At 43.1% G+C, this 20,897-nt stretch overlaps 1 protein-coding gene across 2 annotated transcripts in view; it reads right to left on the bottom strand.

The window, feature by feature from the left end:
* Nucleotides 1-554: 554 nt before the first annotated feature.
* MMP12 (matrix metallopeptidase 12) overlaps nucleotides 555-20,897 on the bottom strand; it is a 44,987-nt gene continuing 24,644 nt past the window's right edge. The window contains exons 1-10 of one of the 2 annotated variants that reach the window (XM_015073940.3): nucleotides 13,724-13,890; nucleotides 12,321-12,568; nucleotides 11,560-11,708; nucleotides 11,347-11,472; nucleotides 8,907-9,068; nucleotides 8,266-8,389; nucleotides 3,912-4,045; nucleotides 3,391-3,550; nucleotides 2,552-2,655; nucleotides 555-1,649 (exon numbers count right to left, since the gene is read on the bottom strand). In XM_015073940.3, the coding sequence (XP_014929426.1) occupies nucleotides 1,549-1,649; nucleotides 2,552-2,655; nucleotides 3,391-3,550; nucleotides 3,912-4,045; nucleotides 8,266-8,389; nucleotides 8,907-9,068; nucleotides 11,347-11,472; nucleotides 11,560-11,708; nucleotides 12,321-12,568; nucleotides 13,724-13,828 (1,413 nt within the window). In that variant the 5' untranslated portion in view covers nucleotides 13,829-13,890 and the 3' untranslated portion in view covers nucleotides 555-1,548. Of the gene's footprint in view, nucleotides 1,650-2,551; nucleotides 2,656-3,390; nucleotides 3,551-3,911; nucleotides 4,046-8,265; nucleotides 8,390-8,906; nucleotides 9,069-11,346; nucleotides 11,473-11,559; nucleotides 11,709-12,320; nucleotides 12,569-13,723; nucleotides 13,891-20,897 lie in introns of those variants that run through there. The other variant, XM_027051956.2, reaches the window with a different exon arrangement.

Here is a 20,897-nt window from a genome sequence, read left to right as displayed (position 1 = left end):
AGGGAAATGGCTGCCCCTGAATTACCTAAGGCCAAAGACAATCCAACCCAGATACCACTGTTTTCTTTTGATGTTAATCCCGTGGGGAAGTTTCTTCTTTTGAAGGATGTCCAGCGTGTAGTTTGCTGTGGGGAAATAACATTCCTTCTCAGAATGGCTTGACCCTGTGCCTTGCAAAGACAATGCCAGGATTATTATACTGAAAAAGCACTTACTGGAGAATGGATCTAAGCCCCAAAGGACAGAGAACTCCATCCCCATCTAGAATCGATCTGCTCCTCATATTTTCTGACCTCAGTTCCTCCCACTAATCAAAAGGGATCATCTGAGCTTAAATGGGATTCACTATTGCTTGGATCTTGCCATCAGCAGTGATGGTGTGCAAATAAATGGAAAGCTACAAGCATTCCACAAACCCGTATCATACGAACTGGAACTTTAACATGTGTATATGCAATCCAGAAATAGGGAAAGTGTGGGTCAAGGCAGCGAACAAAATCGACACTAGGCAGAACAAGCTACCAGCGTGACGTGCTCATCATGTATCTTGTTTTCTCAATGAATAAAAACCTTGAAAGAAGGTAACACTTTCTAATACTTTTTACTAAATTTGGGGAAGCTTAGATTTAATGCCTTGTCAAGGTGACACAGTAATTACAAGGCCCACATGGGGAGACTCGAGCCACAGTGGGAATCACAGGAGACCAGAAAGTTCCCATTACATCTTTTCTCTCCAGGCGCATGGTCGTACACTGGGCGTGCCCCTCGGGGTCACACGCAGTCCAGAGAATGCTTTCTTGCCTTGAGACCAGGGATTTAGGTAGCCTTAGATAAGTGGCCACGGCAAATATGACCTCTTCCATTTGCCATACTCCCATTCACACCTCACTCATGTAGAGACTCTTTATTTAGGAGTAGGTCCAAAACTATTTTCAAAATACAGTTTTTCATGAAAAAATTCCCAGGAACCAAATACTTTCTTTCAAAGTTTTTATTTGAGCAAAAGAAAAAAATATATATATATATGTATATTTCAGATACGATTTAGAAAAGTCAACACTGACAACAGAATAAAATAACATTATCACCATAATTATATAATTTACTTATATATTACTTACATTAATTGTCATTTCCTGGTATATTCTGTTTTTACTCCAAAAGAATTAAAAAAATGTACTTGTTGAAACCTTCAATGGCCACAGAAACAAATTATTTCTTAATATTAGTTAAGGCAAAGAAATCATGATAATGTCTCAGTTGTGGGATGGTCAGGGACCAAGATAGTCTATGGCCCCTTGAAGGTGTCTGTTTTGAAGCTGAATCGTTGAATCAAGTAAAAATTGACAGTGAGGGTTTTCAAAATCGAAAAATCTTATGCAATTTGTATGACCATTTACATGTATGATCGTTTATCTCTGGCCTATAGACTTTACCTTATTTTATGAAACGCACCAGCATGCACTGGTACTCTGGCCACAGAGCAAGGAAGCAATAAATTCTTATTTAACTGAAGTGAATGGACAAACATTACTAATTACACCCTTCCTAACAACCTAACTTGATATCGTGTTTCAGCCTTTTGGTGACACGATGGGATAGGACATCATATTCCGATACATGAGATCCTTGGAAGAAATAGTAGTGTCCTGAAAACGAAAACACATTGAATAGCTTAAATCCCCACTTGCATTTTTTAAAAAAAGAAGGTAACACACATCTGTGTTTTTACAGAATATCTATATTAGACCAGACTTATAGATGGTTTATATTAGACATTTGAGAATATAAACGTTGGGTCCTGGCACTGGGTATCCTGTCCCTGGATATGTGTTTATCATCATTTCACCATTAAGTATCTTCAGTAATTTTATTGAGAAGATTGCTTGGTCTTAGAAACCGACTATTAAGAGGTGAGTTTTTGAAAAGTAACACTCCAGGTGGAGAACTCAGAGTGAGAGGGAAGACACTGGGCCCAGGCAGGGCACACGGAGGCCTTGATGGAGAAGGAAGACAGACAGGGGCATTGGCATAGAAGCCAAACGCCTTGGCCCAGCCAACAATTTGCTTAGGCTGACCTTGCTTGAGGATATTGCTCAACACAAACGCAAACAAGCTCAGTTTTTTTTTTATCCCACCCTTAGCCCTGCTCCATGAAAACCCACAAAGGGTGGAGGGGGCTGCCAGGAAGGGAAAAAAAATGCAAGGCACAAATAAGTGTGTGAGTCCAGCTTGCCCGAGACTTGCCATGTGCCCACTTGCACAACTGCGAAGCTTGATGGGAACAGCAACTCCAGAGACTCAGACACATAGACGCGGCAACAACCATATGCTCCCACCTGCTAGACCACCCTAGAAATAAACTGTTGGTTCTAGCTCCCTCATTCTTCAAGCCTACCGATTCTCAACTAAGCAGACTATGAATTTTCTGTCTGTGGCCCTGTGGAGAGATTCAGGGTTCTGTTCTTTTCTGATTTGATTCCACATCCTCTGACCTTGAAGCCTTTATAATCTTCAGTGTTTTAAAAAGGGATTCCCATAATCTACTTACTGTTATTATAGTAGACTGCATCGATTTTAGGCCCAATGCCCGGAAAGGCTTTGGTAATGAATTTGGGATAACCGGGGTCCATGAGTTGTCTCCTCTCATCGTACCTGAGCAAAAAAACAATCAGTAGGACCTCCACTGAAAAATGGATTTCATGATGTAGACCTTGATATTTTATGACATGAACCACAAAACCCACCTATTCTCTCTTGAAAGGCTTTTTCTGAACAGGCTTAAACTGCGCTGATAAGAAGATCAAAGACCTAAGCAGTTCATTGATTTATTCCTAGTCCCCACAGGACTCGGACCCTAGGAGTCCCAATTTCTGGTCAAGAACTTCCCTCGCTCCTGCGCAAGGCTTGCCCCAGGACCTGGTCTTGCGTTACAGAGCCAGACTGTCTAATATCCTGTTAGGGAAGACCTTGCAGGATTGCTGTCACTCAGAAGATGGTCTCCTCATTTTGTCTTCCTGGGTCCAAGGTTATAAAAAGGAATCTGAAAATACCCACACTCCCTAAAGAGACTGTGTAAATTCTGGGTCTCGTACATTATACCACTATTTCCCAATGTGTCTGCACTATGATTAATAATGGAACATTTTATTTAAAGTGTTCCTTTAAAAAAAAACACATCGTGTGCCATCTTACAAATCAGAATCCAAAAGTCCCGAGAACTGACCCAGGATGATAATTAACTATTCCAGACGTATGTTCTCTTGATCTCTCTTCTAGGAAGGTCAAGGATCCTTAGGAATTTAAATAGAAAAACTACCTACTGGAAAACCCCACTCCCTGCCCATTCCACAAATTTTAGGAGTCAAATAACCAATCATTAAAGCTCACCTCCAATATTGATTACCTACAAAGAAGTAGGTCTTATAGAGAAGTGGATTAAAAACAGCTGCATCAATTTTTTTCACAAAGTTAGGAAAGCCCAAAGAACGTACATTCTTGGGATAGAGTCGTTGTGGTCTTAAGTTGCTAATTACCCAATACTTATCATCTGTGAAGATAAAGAAAAAGAATACACTGGAGTCATATAAAAAGAGTCACAGAAACACTGACTCACTACAATGTCATTCTTTATCCATAGTTCTAAAACATACTGCTCTTTGTTCTTGAACATGATTTGTCTCCAGTGGTTCTGTATATTTTTCACAAGTATTGTGATTGATATTTGACAAACTTTTCCTGAAATTTTTACACATTACCTAGGTATTTAAGCTATTTTTGGCTCATAGTTCAGACTCACCATTAATTAGATCTGGGGTACTTTTTTCTATGTTTATAAAAATGAGTAGTATTTCCTTCATGTATTCTCTTCCTTGAAGTACACTCAATAGCAAACTAAACATGAGAGTTACCTTTAAAAAGAAAGACTTGATTTCTGTCTCCAATTTCATAAGCAGCTTGAATGCCAGATGGTAAGGTTGGCCAGAAAGAAGAAATTAAACTAATATTGCTCTTTGGACTCTCAGGATTCCTCCACCCAAAGTATCTGATGAAAAACATTTAAAACATGTTAAAAAATCACTGTAGACTCAAGAGCCATGAAATGTTCAGTGGGAATGACCTAAAACAATGCTGTTTTTCAATATTCTTACATTCTGTTCCATGAATGTCTCTCTAGGAGCACGAGGAAAGGACCTTAATCAAGTCTTTCATAATAACAATGATCTGAATGGGCAAACCACCATATGCAAGCTTTGATACTTCAAGGGATCTAGGTTTTCATCTGCACCCACAATTCATTCACCAGTTTTGTAATCTAAATGAAGTTATTCAACCTAAATGTCCAGTTTTGGGATCTCAAGAATGGAGAATAACGAAACTGGAAATCATTTACAAGAAGAAAATTGGAAAAAAAAAAACCCACAAATATGTGGAGACTGAGTAACATGCTACTGAACAACCAATAAAGAATGAAGAAATCAAAAAAGGAATTAAAAATTGCCTTGAGACAAATGAAAATGAAAACATAACAGTCTAAACTCTTAGGGAAGCAGCAAAAGCAGTTCTAAGAGGGAAGTTTATAGCGATATAGGCGTACCTCAAAAAAAAAACAAGAGAAATCCCAAATAAACAATCTAACTTGACATCTAAAGGAACTAGAAAAAGAACAAAGAGAGCCCAAAGCTAGTTAAAAGAAGGAAATAATAAAGATCAGAGTGGAAATACATGAAATAAAGACTGAGAAAAAATTTACAAGATCAATGAAAGTAAGATTTTGGCCTTTCAAAAGATAAACAAAATTGATAAGCCTTTATCCAGACTCACCGGAAAAAAAAAAAAGAGGGCTCACATAAATACATTCAGAAATGAAAGGGAAGTTACAATGGATTCCAAAGAAATACAAACAATCACAAAAGACTACTATTAACAATTATGTGTGAACAAACTGGACAACCAGAAGAAATGGATATAATTTCTCAGAAACATCCAATCTTCCAAGACTGAATCAGAAAGAAATAGAAAATTTGAACAGATGCTACCAGAAATGAAATTGAGTAATCAAAAGCTCTCAACAAACAAAAATCCAGGATCAGGCAGTTTCACAGGTGAATCCTGCCAAACAATGAAAGAAGACTTAATACCTACCCTTCTCAAATTATTCCAAAAAAAAAAAAAAAAAAGTGAAGGGGAAGGAATGCTCCCAAACACATTCTACAAGGCCAGCATTACTCTGATACCAAAATCAAACAAACGCACTACAAAAAAAGAAAATTACAGGCCGATATTCCTGATGAACATAGATACAAAAATTCTCAACAAAATATTAGCAAAGCCAAATTCAACAACACATCAAAAGGATCATATACCACCATCAAGTGGAATGTATTCCAAGGATGCAAGGATGGTTCAATATCCACAAATCATTGCAATACATCACATGAACAAAACGAAGGCTAAAAGGCATATGATCGTTTCAATAGCTGCAGAAGAATAATTGGACAAAATTTAACAGTGATTCACGAGAAAAACTCTCAACAAAATGGTTATAGAGGAAATATATGTCAACGTAATAAAGGCCATGCATGGCAAACCCAGAGCTGGCATTATACTAAATGGTGAAAACAGAAAGCTTTTCCTTTACCATCAGGAACAAGACCATGAAGTTCACTCTTATTGGAAGTCCTAGTCACAGAAATTAGGCAAGAAAAAAAAGGGGGACATCCAAATTGGAAAGGAAGAAGTAAAACTGTCACTATTTGCAGATGACATAATACTACCTATACAAAACCCTACAGACACCACCAAAAAACCAGTACAACTAATAAGTGAACCTAGTAAAGATTCAGGATAAAAAACCAATACACAGAAATCTGTTGTGTTTCTGTACATTAATAATAAACTATCAGAAGAAATTAATAGTACATTCCAATTTATAATTGTATCAAAAAAATAAAGTACTTCAGAATAAATTTTGCCAAGGAAGTGAAAGACCTGTACTCTGAAAACTTTTAAGATGCTAATGAAAGAATTGATGATGACACAAATAAATGGAAATCTATTCCATGCTCGTGGATTGCAAGAGGAAATATTACTAAAATATCCATACTATCCAAAGCAATTTACAGATTGAGATCTCTATCAAAATAGTTACATCACTTTTCACAGAACTAGAACAAAGACTCTTACAATCTGTATGGAACCACAAAAGATCCTAAGTAGCCAAAGCAAACTTGAGAAAGAACAAAGCCGGAGGTAAAATGCTCCAGATTTCTACACAGCAAAATTAATCAAACCAGTATGGTATTAGGACAACAACGGTCACAGAGATCAATAAACAGAATATAGGGAGTAGAAATAAACCCACACTTATATGGTCAATTAATTTATGACAAAGGAGCTGAGAACATACAACAGGGAAAGGACAGTCTCTTCAACAATTGGTGTCAGGAAAACTGGACAGCTACATGCAGAAGAATGAAACCAGACCACTTTCTTACACCACATACAGAAAAAAACTCAAAATGGATTTTTCTGTAGAACCTGAAACCATAACACTTCTAGAAGAAAACAGAGGCAGTGAGCTCTTTGACACTAGCTTTAGAGACTTTTTTTTTTTTTTAATCTGTCCCCTCAGACAAGGACAACAAAAGCACAAATAGACAAGTGGGACTGTATCAAACTAAAAACCTTTTGTACAGTGAAGGAAACCATCAACAAAAGGAAAAGGCCAACTATTTAATGGGAGACTCTTGCCGGAGATATATCCAATAAAATGTTAACATCCAAAATATATAAAGAACTCATACAACTTGATATTTAAAAAAAAATCAATCTGATAAAAAAAAAAATAGAGGCCTGGCACAGATATTTTTCCAGAGAAGACCTACAGATAGCCAACAGAGACATGAATAGATGCTCAACACCACTAACTATCAGGAAATGCAAATAAAACCACAATGAGCTATGAACTTACTCCTGTCGAAATGACTGTCATCAAAAAGACAAGAAATAACAGGTGGTGGTGAAGATGTGGAGAAAAGGAAGCCCTCAAGCACCGTTGGTGGGAATGCAGATTGGTGCAGCTACTCTGGAAAATAGTATGGAGCCTCTTTACAAAGTTAGTTATAAAAAAATGCCATATGACCTACCAGCTCCACTTCTAAGTATTTATGCAAAGCACACAAAACGCTCATTAGAAAAGACATACGTACCCTTATGGTCATTGCGGCATGATTCACAATAGCCAAGATACAGAAGCGACTTAAAAGTCCACTGATAGATGAATGGATAAAGAAGATGTGGTATGTATACAATGGAATACTGGCCATAAAAAAAGAATGAAATCTTGCCATTAGCGACAACAGGGGGGGCCTAGAGCATATCAGGCTAAGTGAAGGGAGTCAGGCAGAGAAAGAAACATCATGTGATTTCACTTAGATGTGGAGTCTACAAAACAACAAAAACAAATGAACAAACAAAACAGAAGAGAAGCAGACTCACAGATACAAACTGATGGTTGCCAGAGGGGAGTCAGTCAGGGGTAGACAAAATAGCTGGAGGGGATCCAGAGGCATAAACTTCGGTGATGAAATAAGTAAGACACAGACAGGTAATGTACAGCATAAGGAATACAGTCAATAATGTTGTAAGAACTTTAAGTGGTGACAGATGGTAACTAGACTTACTCTGGTGACCTTTGGTAATACACATAAATATCAAATTACTGTGTTGAGCACCTGAAACTAATACGATGCTGTATGTCAATTACTCTTCCATTTAAAAAATGGAGAATATTTGTCCCATCCATCAAATACTAATTTTCTCCACTCCTCATACCTCCAATACCTGCTTCAATCTGTGCTCTAAGGCAGAAACCATTCTGTTATCCTGGAATTACTTTCTCTGTAATCAAGAATCAAGACTTTTAATAGGTACTGTCACACCTGTAGTCCCAGACTTAACCATTTTTACCTGTGATTAAAATAGCCTTGTTCCACTTCTTCCTGTCTTGTCTTTCCTCACCCCAGATTCATACTGTAAATCCTTTTTTTTTTTTTACTTACTAATCTTATCATTAAACACAAATGCAATCACACCATTCTCTTCCTTCAAAACCTTCAGGCTGTCTACTTCCTACAGAAGTCCCTCTTCATTTTCATCTACGTCATTCTCTATCATTTTCCACAATTCTCTGACCAAAAAAAAAAAAATAAATCCAAGGACAGAGCCTCCCATATTGGCTAGATGTAAGGAGGATTCTTCTACCTGTCTTTAAAGAAAATGATTTTATTTCCCACAGTAGTGGCAGCGTCAAGACTCAGACTGGGGTTGCAGGTGGCCGATTCTGTAGGGTCCGGATGTGATGGGGGTTGGCGCCTTTCTGGACCTCCTGAAAAATACATTTCAAGAAGCATTAGGGAAAAAAATCTGCATTTTAGCTGCTAAAGGGAAGAACCATTCTTTTACAACATTCACTTTTCGGGATGAGAAATGCATAAAAAGCAACTTAGGCTTCCTATAATATTCATAGGAAGCATATAATAAAGATCTTTCTCCCACGTGGTTGCAACATCATGGGAGGGGAAAAATCTGATCACTCCAGTTTTCCTGTTCCGGTCAGATTATTTCTCTGTGTGCCTTCGTCAAAGGCAATGGTATGTTGGACAGAAAGAACACGCTTGAGGCCAGAAGACTCAGAATGTGCCCCTGTCACTGGCATTAGCACACCGGGTCTCCGTGCTTTTCTGTAAAATGAAGATAATATCTGGGTGACCTACCTCACAGGGTTTTCAGGGGGCTCAAGAGAAAAAGATCCATGTTAAAGTTTTTTCAGGTGCAGATATTATGAGACTATTCATGAGAGTGAGTATCTTTGTGAAGCAAAATGGTAAAGCAATTCAACTCACCATAGAGAGACTGAATGCCACGTACGTCATCAGAAGAGAGGCGAAAGGTGTTGGGGTCAACGTAACTGTAAGTAGGGAACATTATGGCTTTTGGATCACTGGAATGGCCAAGACCCAAGGAATGGCCAAGCTCATGAACAGCAACTAGGAACAAGTTTGTGCCTAAGAGGAAATCAGAGGAGGGGGAAAGAGCAGTGAAATATATTTGCATCCAGAGGACAATGACACAACTGAAATCTGACACAATGAAAGGGGACGCATTTGCGAATACTTTACTTATTTCCTTTCTCTCTTACATAAGGTTTTTTGATGTCAGCACTATCAACTTTATAGGCCAGATAATCCCTTGTTGTTAGGGCTGTCCTGTGTATCACAGATGTCTAGAAATCTCTGGGTCTGCCACTTAAAATTCTTTGTTTTTTAACATTTATTCATTTTTGAGAGAGAGATAGAGAACGTGAGCAAGGGAGGGGCAGAGAGAGGGGGACAGAATATCTGAAGCAGGTTCTGTGCTGACAGCAGAGAGCCCCTTGTGGAGCTCGAACCCACAAACCGCAAGATCATGACCTGAGCCAAAGTCGGACGCTTAACCGACGGAGCCACCCAGGCGCCCTCGGGTTGGCCACTTAAATTCAAGTAGCATACTCCCTCCACTTTGACAACCAAAAATGTCTCTCCACACCATCAAATTTCCCGTTGGGGGCAAAAAGGATCACAGCAGCAGCTCACATGACATGTGCTCTGTCATGAACACTTCTAGAATGTTGTCTTGTCGCTGTGTTTACTGGTTCTCACCACTTCTACAACATTCCCGTTCCATTCTGCAGGTACACTTGATCAGACTTCAGTGGATATGGAAATGTCTTTACTAACCATCCTTTACTAAACCCAAATAAAAGGCCAAATTAAGTTCCAGGTCCTCTGAGCCACCAAGGAATGTATCATACCCTGTCTGTTCCTTGCGAAACTCGAAAGGAAGCCAGCACTCAGTCTATTTACGGACGAGGACACAGTATCAGCAAGATTAATGGACCAAATTAAGGGCTTGAACCAAGAATCAAATCTAAATGTCTTGGCTCAAAAGCTCCTTTTTTTACTATACATGACTCAAAATGAAGGCAAAGTCTATGCTTACAATGTAGACACAGTGACGTCACCAAGTTACAGTCTCACCTGTTCATTTTTTCTGTATGTTCTAGAGAGATGCACATTTGTAGGGAAGAGAGAAGGGGCGTGTCCTTTCTCTCACATTTCTCAGTTTTCAGAAGATTTGACTAGCCCTGGACTGTTACGATTTTTTTTTAAATCTCTGTTCTCTCACACCTTCATTTTTATCTTTCTTTTTCTACGGCACAACTGAAGCTCAGAAAAATAGATTTTCCCAGAGTCACACGCCATTTAGCTGCAGGGTGTGGCCAGTACCCAAGAGTGAGCATCTCTGGAGGGGTCTTCAGGAACACAGACCCCCTAAGCATTCCCTCTAACACTGGGCTGAGCAACTAACTCACTTCTCTCCAATAATGAGAAAGAACCAAAGACTGTCATTCTCTGCATTCTGCCTAAAACCGGGAAAAGTAAACAAAACCTATTACATTTTGACCTAAATCCTAAATTTATCCTAGTCTCCATCCCTGTAATGTGTTGCACACAAGACCACCACCCGTCCTTATCTCAAAATCCTGGGTGTCTGTCTGTCCTCTGTTTCCCACCCCATTGTGTGCTTTTTGTCTCAGTGCAAAACTCCTCTTCTCGATAAAGAACTTAATAAGCCTTGGGGCATGCATCAGACTAAAACAAACAGCCTTTCTGGTCTGTAAAAACATTGCCATCCGATGCATGTAGTATCGGCCAGAGAGAGGGGGATGCTGAGAGGAGCTCATTCTTGAAGACCTTCTCTCCAATGACTTCCCTCGTAAGTCAGTCATACAGCATAGAATTTCCCACAGAGAGATTAGGAAGGCTTGTGATAGGATGGTTTGAATTTTCCAATGGGTAGTGATTCCTTCAAACAGGGGAGAGTAGTTGTTCCTCTTCCCCAACTGCCTGAGAGGGATGGTGAGTTACAGCCTCCTCCGTAAATACACACAAGGTATTGCTTTGTTCAAGGGTCAGCTGGGCATCCTGAAATTTCTATCCCGGAAGCTCAGGAGACTATGTGACCATATAACCTTGTGTTTTGCGACAGGCATTTCTAAACTTTCTATTATAGAACTTCATCTTTCTGTGCCACTAGAAACCTAAGGAAACGTCAGCATATGATGACATGTGTGGATGACCACGTACATGAGGACGGCTGTATGCCCAGGGTTGGCATCTGCTTTTGCTGGACTTCACGGACTGTGCCGTCAAGAACTGACCGCCTAAATGCTTTCACCTTTCCAAACTATGGCTTCTCAGCTTCCCGAGTTCACACTCCGGGTGAGCTTTTATTTTTGCCTACCTCTGTAGTTTGCAGTCCAGGTTTCAGCCTCGTCGAAATGTGCGTCTCCCCCAATACCGGGTCCGGGTCCGAAAGCATGGGCTATGATTCCCCCTCTGCCGTCAAAAGGATTGAAGTCTCCATGAGCTTTTGAAAGAGTAAAGACAATTAGTCCTTCTTTACAGACAACAGGTCGTGCCAATGACACAGATGAAAGAAGTCCACCTCCTTTACCTCCAGAGGCAAATCCGATCATAATGTCAGCCTCTCCTGAGTGAATTTTCCTGAATTTCAGGGGAGTCACATCACTCCATACTTGAAAAGCTTTTTGGATGGCATAGTCAACATCTGCAGGCTTCATGTCAGGAGTGTAACTGTTGATTCTGTATGAGAGGGAGAGGGAGAGGGAGAGGGAGAGGGAGAGGGAGAGGGAGGGAGAGAAATATATGGGAACCATGTGTTAGTTCTTATTGTGACACCTCACTTCTGTCTGCATCGCTGGAGAAAGAATCACCTCGTAAATCGATACTCTGGATAACCAAACCCCACATCATTAACTACTAAAACATGTATCCTTGGACAGCTTCCTCCTGAAACAGAATCTAACTGGATTTCTTCTCATTTATGATTTATGGGTTTTCTCTGCGAAGGACTTACATTCATAGAAGACTATGCCTTTTGTCCCCACTCCCAGACGTCTGGATTTATCCACCTTGACTATCCTATAAAATGCTCTCTTGTCTCTTGTTTATCATAGATATAGCTTAATTCTCCTTTTATTTGAAGGCTTTCTACTCTGCTCTGGGTGGACAAGCCAAACAGTCCCTCTTTGAGTGAACAATCCCCCCTTCCAGGAAGAACGAATTTTAACACAGGGATGGCGTTGACAATCGAGAGAGGCTTCTCACCTACTCTCAGACTTGGGGCTATATCTAAATGGTTCAGGCTTCTGGAAGTCAGACCTCAGGGAAAGGAGAAAACCGCCACGACGTTACCTGTAGGTGAGAAAGCGTTTCCTCCACACTGGCCTCCCTGCCAGTGTCCTGAACTCGTGGACATCAGGAACCCCACATCGGGGCATGTGCATCATGTCCAGAGTAGAGGCGTCCAGTCTCCCAGTCACTTTCAGCCCCAAGAACTGCTGCATTTCCTGAAGTTTATTCTTCATCAAGTTCGGACCGACTTTCATTTTTGTCACTGGAACTCCATCCATGACAAAACCGTAAAAGGATTCCAGGTACCTCTGGAAAGATGTACTTCGTTAGACGCTCTACTTTAGTTAGACGTTCTACTACACGGAAAGGATTCTGAGGCACCTCTGTATATATGACTCAACGGTACACTGATGCTTCTGAACCAGGTATCAGACAATTAATTATAATGAGAAAAAAATCTTTATTTTCTGTGCCGTCAAGGTGAAGTCATAAACCATTAGCGATATTGATTGCTGGAAGCCCACTGAAAACACCTTGATGTCTCCCTACCTCTCTGAACGGGCTTCTGTTTTTTTAAAATATATTTCAGCATCTAGCACATCACAGCATCAAGTAAAGAGCAAGACCTTCATTGTCAGGATGCACACATTATTAGTTTAAGTTGGGATAAAATTTTCCTCCTTACAAATCCAAAGCTCAACACAATGGACAACCACGACAAGTTCAAAGTGAAAAGAGTCTTGGAAAATGGGGAGAGCATCCAAACTCATACTTAGAGGAAAGAGACAAATGGAAAAAAAAATCCTGTTTTTTATTTTTAATTTTTTTTAACGTTTACTTATTTTTGAGACAGAGAGAGACAGAGCATGAATGGGAGAGGGTCAGAGAGAGGGAGACACAGAATCTGAAACAGGCTCCAGGCTCTGAGCTGTCAGCACAGAGCCCGATGTGGGGCTCGAACTCATGGACCGTGAAATCATGACCTGAGCCGAAGTTGGCTGCTTAACCGACTGAGCCACTCAGGCACCCCAAAAAATCCTGTTTTTAAAAAAAAGCTCATGAAGAAACAGCTGGGATGACTGAAGGTAACAAGTCGTCTTGAAAGATCATGGCGGGCTGAAGCGGTTAAATAATGAAGCCACTGTTTAAACCTCAGATTGTTAAATGACATTAAACGATGATTGTAAAACACGGACCAGATGTACGACTCCAATTATTTTTTAACTAAAACTCTTTGGCCACAGCATTTTAGCAAAAGAAACAAAGTCATCCCCCAATTTTATAAAACTTTCAAAACCAGTACTTCTCCTACATTCGTCTGTGGCAAAGAAAAATACAGCGTTCAAAGCAAAGAGCCGCCTAAACCAGTTTGCAACTAGTCCGTGTCAAGAGAAAACTGGTCAATGTGGTCAATTTTGAAGACAAAAGTCAGGCTTCGTAAATGCTGTGGGGTCAGTACTTACTTCAGCGAAGAGCACATCATTCTCCTCAGAGCCTGTGGAGTTAGTCAGAGGAACAGCTCCAGAGGCAGTGGCCTGTAGGACCAGCATCAACAGAGGAAACTTCATTCTCCACTTCTGAAGGGTTCTCCCCAACTAACCCTGTTCCTCCTCCGTGCAAAGTTCCTCAAATGTCCCTGCTTATATAGCCCTTAGGCCCTGTTCTGTGAATATGAAATCCTGAGTGACTCACAGTTGATATCATCCCTTGACTTATCTCAAAAACCCGCAAACACCAAGCACAGATATTTTTCTAGGATCAACAATGGGTCAATTAGCACCGAACTCATGACTCAGGCAATTCAGAGTATATTTCCTCAAAATGAAGAGGCCCTACGAAATAGGGCATTATATGAGGACCACTAAGCACTACAATGTTACAGTAACTTAGAAACTTATGTCTAGAAAGCTCAGTGTCTGAATTTTTGCTATAATAATTTCCTTTTATTTATTATAGGCAAAATAAGCTTTTTGAAAAACATGTAAAAAGTTGGATGCATAAAGCCCTTTTTTCTAACTTGGAAGAATCCTCTCCAAGCTGAGTCTAGCTCCCTAGAGAACTGTGATGTATGGAGACATCGTGTTGAACAAGGAAAAGTCTGTAACATCACGATGCTTTGATGTTTTGTTCTGTGTGCAGGCTGTGGAGACAGATCCCAGAGGCGGATCCCCGTGCCTCCCTAACTGGCTGGAGTCAGCAGCTTACGGTCAACTGTGTAGGGGGAAACGTTTGCTCCCGGAATCGATCTCCCTCTCCGCTCAGCTCCCCCCTTTTCCCTTGATGTGGTTGCTCTGTTCGCATAGCATCTGCCTCTCAGTCAGTAGGGAATGCTCGAAGACGAGCATTAGATTCCATCCAAGAATCCAGGAATAAACCACGATGGTGGAAGCGTGAGCGGTGGGGCTGTCCCCCAATTCTGTGCAAACGGTCTGGTGGTTGAGGGGTCGCATGACACTGGGTTAGGGTTCAGCCATTGCTGTCACCCACCTCCCAGTGGGTCCCCAGCACTTCCCTGAGGCTGATGCTCCGGGAAAACAAGGGATGTGTCTGCCCTACAGCCGGCATCCCACCTCCAACTCTGCCCTTTCAGGCTCTCTGATTTGACCTCTAGGATCTTCAGCTGTTTTGTCTGAAATGAGGCTGATAACCTTCACCTCCTTATGCTTTTGTGATGATTACACAAGACGGTGTATTATAAATACCAGCGCATAGTCGTATTACCCGTCTATAGTGGTATAGACGAATATTCATGTCCTTTCTCTCGGCCCAAAAGGAGAGCATCATGCACCTTTAGGGTGCACCCAGGTGAGGCTGTATGCCCCACGAAAACGAGGATCAAGCACAAGTATTGGAAGGCAGTTCTGTCAGATACTGAACTTAAGAATCATTGGAGAAGCATGATGGTCTGTCTAGGAAGAGGCAGAACATGGGATTTAGAGAAAACATGGGAGGGGCTGGTTCTTTGGCCGCAGAGCGTTGCCCCATGAGGGCAGGGTCTGGCTGCGTTGTTCAGCCCTGTATTTCTGGTGCCTAAAACCACCTTGAGGTTAGTAGGTGCTCAAGAAATAGGTATGGAGCAATCTCGTTGGAGAATAGGGCCAGTAGAACAACAGTAGTGAACTGTCTTTGTGGGAGCCGTTGTTACACAGCAGGTGTGCCCCTAAACCTCACTTGAAAGCACACGAGAACCCGTCATATTCCTAAGCAGGAAGGGGTCGGGTACGGGGAAGACTTTCAGGAAGTCTAGAAAGCGTAGGATGTAAAATACAAGGTAAAAGCCGCCCAACTACAAAGGAAGTGAAAAATGTCCTCACTGGAAGCTGTCTTTAAAAGAAAAAAGCAAAACAAAAAAAAAACTGGGGTAGCTCGTGGCTTAGTAGGTTAAGTGTCCGACTTTAGCTCAGGTCATAATCTCACAGTTTGCGGGTTTGAGCGCCACATCAGGCTCTGCGCTGACAGCGTGGAGCCTGCTTGGGACTCTGTCTCTCTATCCCTCTCTCTCTGCCCCTCCCCCACTTGCTCCCAATCTCTCTCAAAAATAAACAAACATTAAAAAAAAAAACAAAACCCTATACTCAAATTGTAATAGTTTCTCGTCTTGGCTTATCAAATGCCCCAAATGGGTTAAGTATGAGCAATAAGGGCCATTTGGGCAGCCATTGAATGTTACAGAGGGTGCAACCTTAGGTTCTGGGGTCAAGTCAACAAGCTTGAGAATCTGAGCTCATGTCACGATCTTTCACAATCACTGATCTCTTTAGGACTTAATGTCTTCGTTTGTGAAACTGGAATAAAAATAGCAGCTACCTGCAGAGTTGTTACCTTAAATTACAGGGAAAAGTACTTAGTCTAATGCCTGACACACCTTATGGTTTCAGTGAGACTTCAGGAAGTCTTGCTTCCTTTACTGCACACTTAGGCGAGACACTTAAAAGAGGGTGGTATTGGGGACGAGAAGGGAAATCACGGGCATGTCCAGACCTCCCTCCCACGTTAGGGTCACAAAAAGATGGTGATCCAGGCCCAGCCTGGGAGCTGAGGGTCCCAGCAGGCACATGGCTTCCAGGGGATGCACTGAGGGGGGTCAGAATCAAGGGCAACGCTCCCTGTAAAGAACAGTGTGTCTACGCAAGTACAGAAAGTACCCCAGGTCGGAGACCCTCATAACGGGGACAACTTGCTGGAAAGACCTTCTTATTGAAAAGCAGATCCAATAGCACAAAGCTTCCCTATTACGCGGTTTCCCTCCTGAGCCAGATACCAGGACATTCTGAGGCATGTCCCCGATATAATCACCTTCAACTATTCGGGGCGTCGTCCCTAAGGATCTAGAGGCAAAGGGCAGTGTGGTCATCGGTGAGGACCAGGGAGGAGACACGTTCCCCAAATATAGAAAAAAATCCCCCAGCTGACCCTTTCACCAATTGCGGGGAGAAAACTTCAGCTAGTTAATCCTCTCCTTTTATGGATGAAAAACTGAGAGTCCAGAGAAAGGAAGTGAATTGCCTGAGGATGCATCAGGGAGGTCTCCTGACTGTCCTGACTTGTTGTTACAACAGCCATGGTTCTGTCACACCTCACGGGTTTTTCTGCAGAGTTCTGTCTTCCCGGGGTTATCTTACTACCACAAACCACTACGCGTGTCCCTGTGATGCCCTCAGTCCTTTCCGTTGAAGCCACGCTCTCCCCTTGGCTGCTGTGGGGCCCGGAAGAAGCAGACAGCCTGAGACGCCGCAGGGGATCTGGATGCCCAGCAAGGTGGCAGGCCCCGTCCGTCCCTGGAGAATCACCTCGGCACCCCTCCCCCCTGCCCTGGCCCGGGCAGTGGCCACTGCCAAGGTGGCTAGCTGCCAGAGCCCCCCAAGAACGGGCCCAGAGCACCCCCGAGAAGCGCGACGTGAAGAGTCAACCAGTTGTGCGCACTTAAACCTAACTTCTCCGTGTCCCTGCTTCGTTTCCTTCATGGGTAAAGCAGGGACGATATTAAGGTTGTGTAAAAACCAAATGACATAATTCGTGAAAAGCATTTACCTTCCTATGACAGCACCTCAAAAATGTTCATTCTTCGCCTTTTCCCTTTCCCTCTTGTCCCTGAATGTCGGTCATGTTAGGGTTGGGTTAGACCTGCTAACTTTTTCCACTTGGGAGAAGAGTTCACCTAAAGACCAATTTTCACCCACAAGAGTACCCACGTACATCCAGCCCTGAATCGAAAACAGCCTGGAGAAGAGTGGATGTTGGTGGGGGAGACAGCCTGAAGAGTCCCCTCCACCTTCTTCCAGAATGACCCGGAACTTGACCCGACCTGGAGCTGCTACTAAGCCCTAAGGCAGAGAATGTCAGAGTGACTGGTCAGAAATCTGCTGCCTTCAAATGGCTGCTCGGCCCCGCATCGTACCCCTGAGTTCACCAACCCCAAGCGGAAGGTTGCGGCGTGTTGGTGAGAAACCCAGAGCGTGTTGGGTTCGGGAGTGGGGCCGGCCCCACGGGGTGCAGCCCACAGAAGGGGCGCAGAGGGAGGAAACACGGAAGGTGAAGGTCGCCATGGTTTCTTTCCGTGGTCCCTTTCCTCTCCCCTGCAAGCGGCCCCCCCTCAAGCGACCATAAGCCAAGGCACAAACTGCAGCAGGAAGCCAATGTCTGACGCGCACATCACAGAGCAGACACAGTGTGAGAACACAAACACGCATGCTGTTAGCTGTCTATTTTCCTGTTCTTGCTCTCCAACAACACGGTAAATACCCAGGGGTGGAGATAAGGACGCAGATATCTCCCCACTGGCTTCAGTTGTAAGGCCTGGCTTCACAGGAGGTTCAAAGCTTGGGAAAGAGACTTGGCCTCAGACCTCGGCTACGCGACCTACGCACTGTGTGGCTTTGGGCAAGTCATTAACATGCAGCTCCCCGATCCATAAACGACTGTTGGGAGGATGAAATAAGACGATGCGTGGAACCACCGGGCACTGCTCCCGGCACCTGAACAGTCTGTCCGTAACCTCTTGTGCCACCCACGCAGGGCCCCCCATAAACAGACAGTTGAGACCTTTCCCCATGAAATGTTCACACCAGAGATAAACTGTATCTGTTCAGGGGCGCCTGGGTGGCTCAGTCGGTGGAGCGTCTGACTTCGGCTCAGGTCATGATCTCGCGGTTTGTGGGCTCGAGTCCCGTGTCAGGCTCTGTGCTGACAGCTCGGAGCCTGGAGCCTGCTTCGGATTCTGTGTCTCCCTCTTTCTCTCTGCCCTTCCCCCACTCACTCTCTGTCTCTCAAAAATAAATATATGTTAAAAAAATTTTTAAAACTGTATCTGTTCATATGCCACATGGATGTCTGTCCTTTATACATAAAAAATAAGATTTTTTTGCCCCCAGGGACCAATTTCACCCACTGAGGAGTGCACTGCTCCGCTGAGAATGTATGTCCTGTATGGCACATCCTCCACACTCCCGGGTCAGTACCAGACCTGTGATACCACTTCTGCCTGGCTGACACGACACCTCACGGCTGACCTGGGCAGTCTCCGGAGGAGCGCATCAAGCCCAGAGGCCTGGATCTCAGAGAGACTCTTTAGGCCACAGAAGGCAAAGCTGTTGAAGCGTCATTGAAAAGTATCTGCATCCGCAGAAAAGACGGACTGGCTGTATTTGTGGGCCAGATCAACGCAGAGGGAAAACAATCCAATGGAGAGAGAGAGGGGAAGAGATCAGAGAGAATCCGCACAGTTCCCTTCGAGGGTGGGACAAGGTAATTTTTAAACTACGTGATGTTTTCCTACGTTTCTCTCCTTTCCTTCAAGCTCCACTCAAGCTGCTAGCCGACTCTGTGGTTTTTGCCTTAACCTTTGTGACGTTGAACATATTATTCTCATTCAGACTTTTTCCCAAGAATCGAAATCTCCCGAAATGGTTACCGTTTGGGAAGAGAGGGATGTTTTCTTCACCGAGCCAGTGCCGGAGGTGGTTGGGGAGCCTATGGGTTCCGGGCACCATGATGAACTGGGCCCCGCTCAGTGGGATGAGGTGGGACCACAGAAGCTATCATCGCAAGGTGCAGCAACGAAGTGAAACCCCGGGCCTGAGGCTCTGGCTCCCCTCAGGGGTCCGGGTCCTGTGGCCACAGGTGCCACAGGCAGCAGAAGTCAAGAGCACATGGGCTGGGCAAATCGATACGGAGGGCGCAGAATGCCAGCATGACTGACTGAATTTCCTGCCAGTCCAATGATGTGGAAGCTCAGACCTGAAGTTAAAAATTTAAAAACGATCGTACCTGGCACAGCTGGACTGAGGTTCATGCAGGCTACATGTACCAGCTACTTAACACGATCCTTTCTGCAGAGTGGGTGTGGCCTATCATCACCATCATCATCGTTGCTGCTATCAGCATACTTTAAGCATAATTTTTTGAATGTTTTGTCTATCTTTTCCAGAAAGTGTATATATTTTATTAACTAGCAATTGTTGTAGACCCTCTCTTAGCCCTCAAAGAACACAAAAGGATAGTGTTACTAAACAATCAATACCTAGGCATCTGAGTTTAGAGGAATTCAAATAGAAACATGGAGGCATCAACATAGCCCAGGTCCTCTGGGTCCTCTAGCCTGGACCTAGAGGGGCACGGGCTCACATTTCCGCAGCAGGAGTCTCTCGTCTATGCATGTCCTTAAATCAGGGATGATCCCAGGCAAACTTAATGAAATATTGAGATGCCTGCCCACCTCAATTCCTGAGCCGTTTCCATCCAAACAAGTTAGAGCCCTCGGAAGCCTCTCTTGCTCTCAGCTGCCTTTCAACAAACTTTTCTACCAGATGTTGTTCGATGTCCCCTGAAAGAGCTACAGTATCATGGACCTTTTCATTGCCATAAAGCACTCTAAAAGACATAAAGAACTTCAAAATATTGACCTAAGACTCTCCGCTGGAAAGATGCGCAGTCATAACCAGTCTCTACTGGAAGATTCGGAATCAGCACAACTAGCCTGTGAGGGAGACGGTTTCTGAGTGAGGACTCTTCCATTGGAAGCCCTCTTATTATCCAAAGTTGGGATATGCCAGGGTCGTGACCAAAAGTGCACCGTATGGGATCCTGCTGGACAATGACACGGGCCCACACAGAGGAAGGGAAGGAGGGTACCTAGGGAAGGGAAGGCAAAAAGAAGGACGGGGACACACACACACACACACACACACACACACACACACACACACAAGGAGGAACCAAATGAAGCCACCTGGGCATGGCTTTACAAAATTCCATGTGGAACACTCTCTGTGCATGACGGCTACCTAACGTAACTTAGACAAACACAGAGAAAGATAGGCTCTTCCTTAGCACCAAGGAAATTCATGAAGTCAAGTTTCATATCTTAGTTTCACTATGAATAACAAAGCTCTTGAGATTTCCAACCCAAGGTGGCCCTAAAAAGATCTATTCTGTGGAGACAGCAAGGAACTTCCTCCTTTCCAACACCAACTCGATCAGATGATTAATAAGTCCTGCAAGGAAGCATGAATCATGCTGAGAATTCATTTTACAAATGGAAAATATCTCACAGTGAGTGACAATAATGTCTAAACAACCATGATTTAGGCATCCGTCAAGGAAGTTCAAGAAGGTCCCTTATACATCTAATCACATTCT

This window comes from Acinonyx jubatus, chromosome D1, assembly GCF_027475565.1.
Source record: "Acinonyx jubatus isolate Ajub_Pintada_27869175 chromosome D1, VMU_Ajub_asm_v1.0, whole genome shotgun sequence".
In the NCBI taxonomy this organism is placed as follows: Eukaryota; Metazoa; Chordata; class Mammalia; order Carnivora; family Felidae; genus Acinonyx; species Acinonyx jubatus.
Note: the sequence above shows the minus strand (reverse complement) of the source record. Positions and strands in the feature narration are given on the sequence as shown.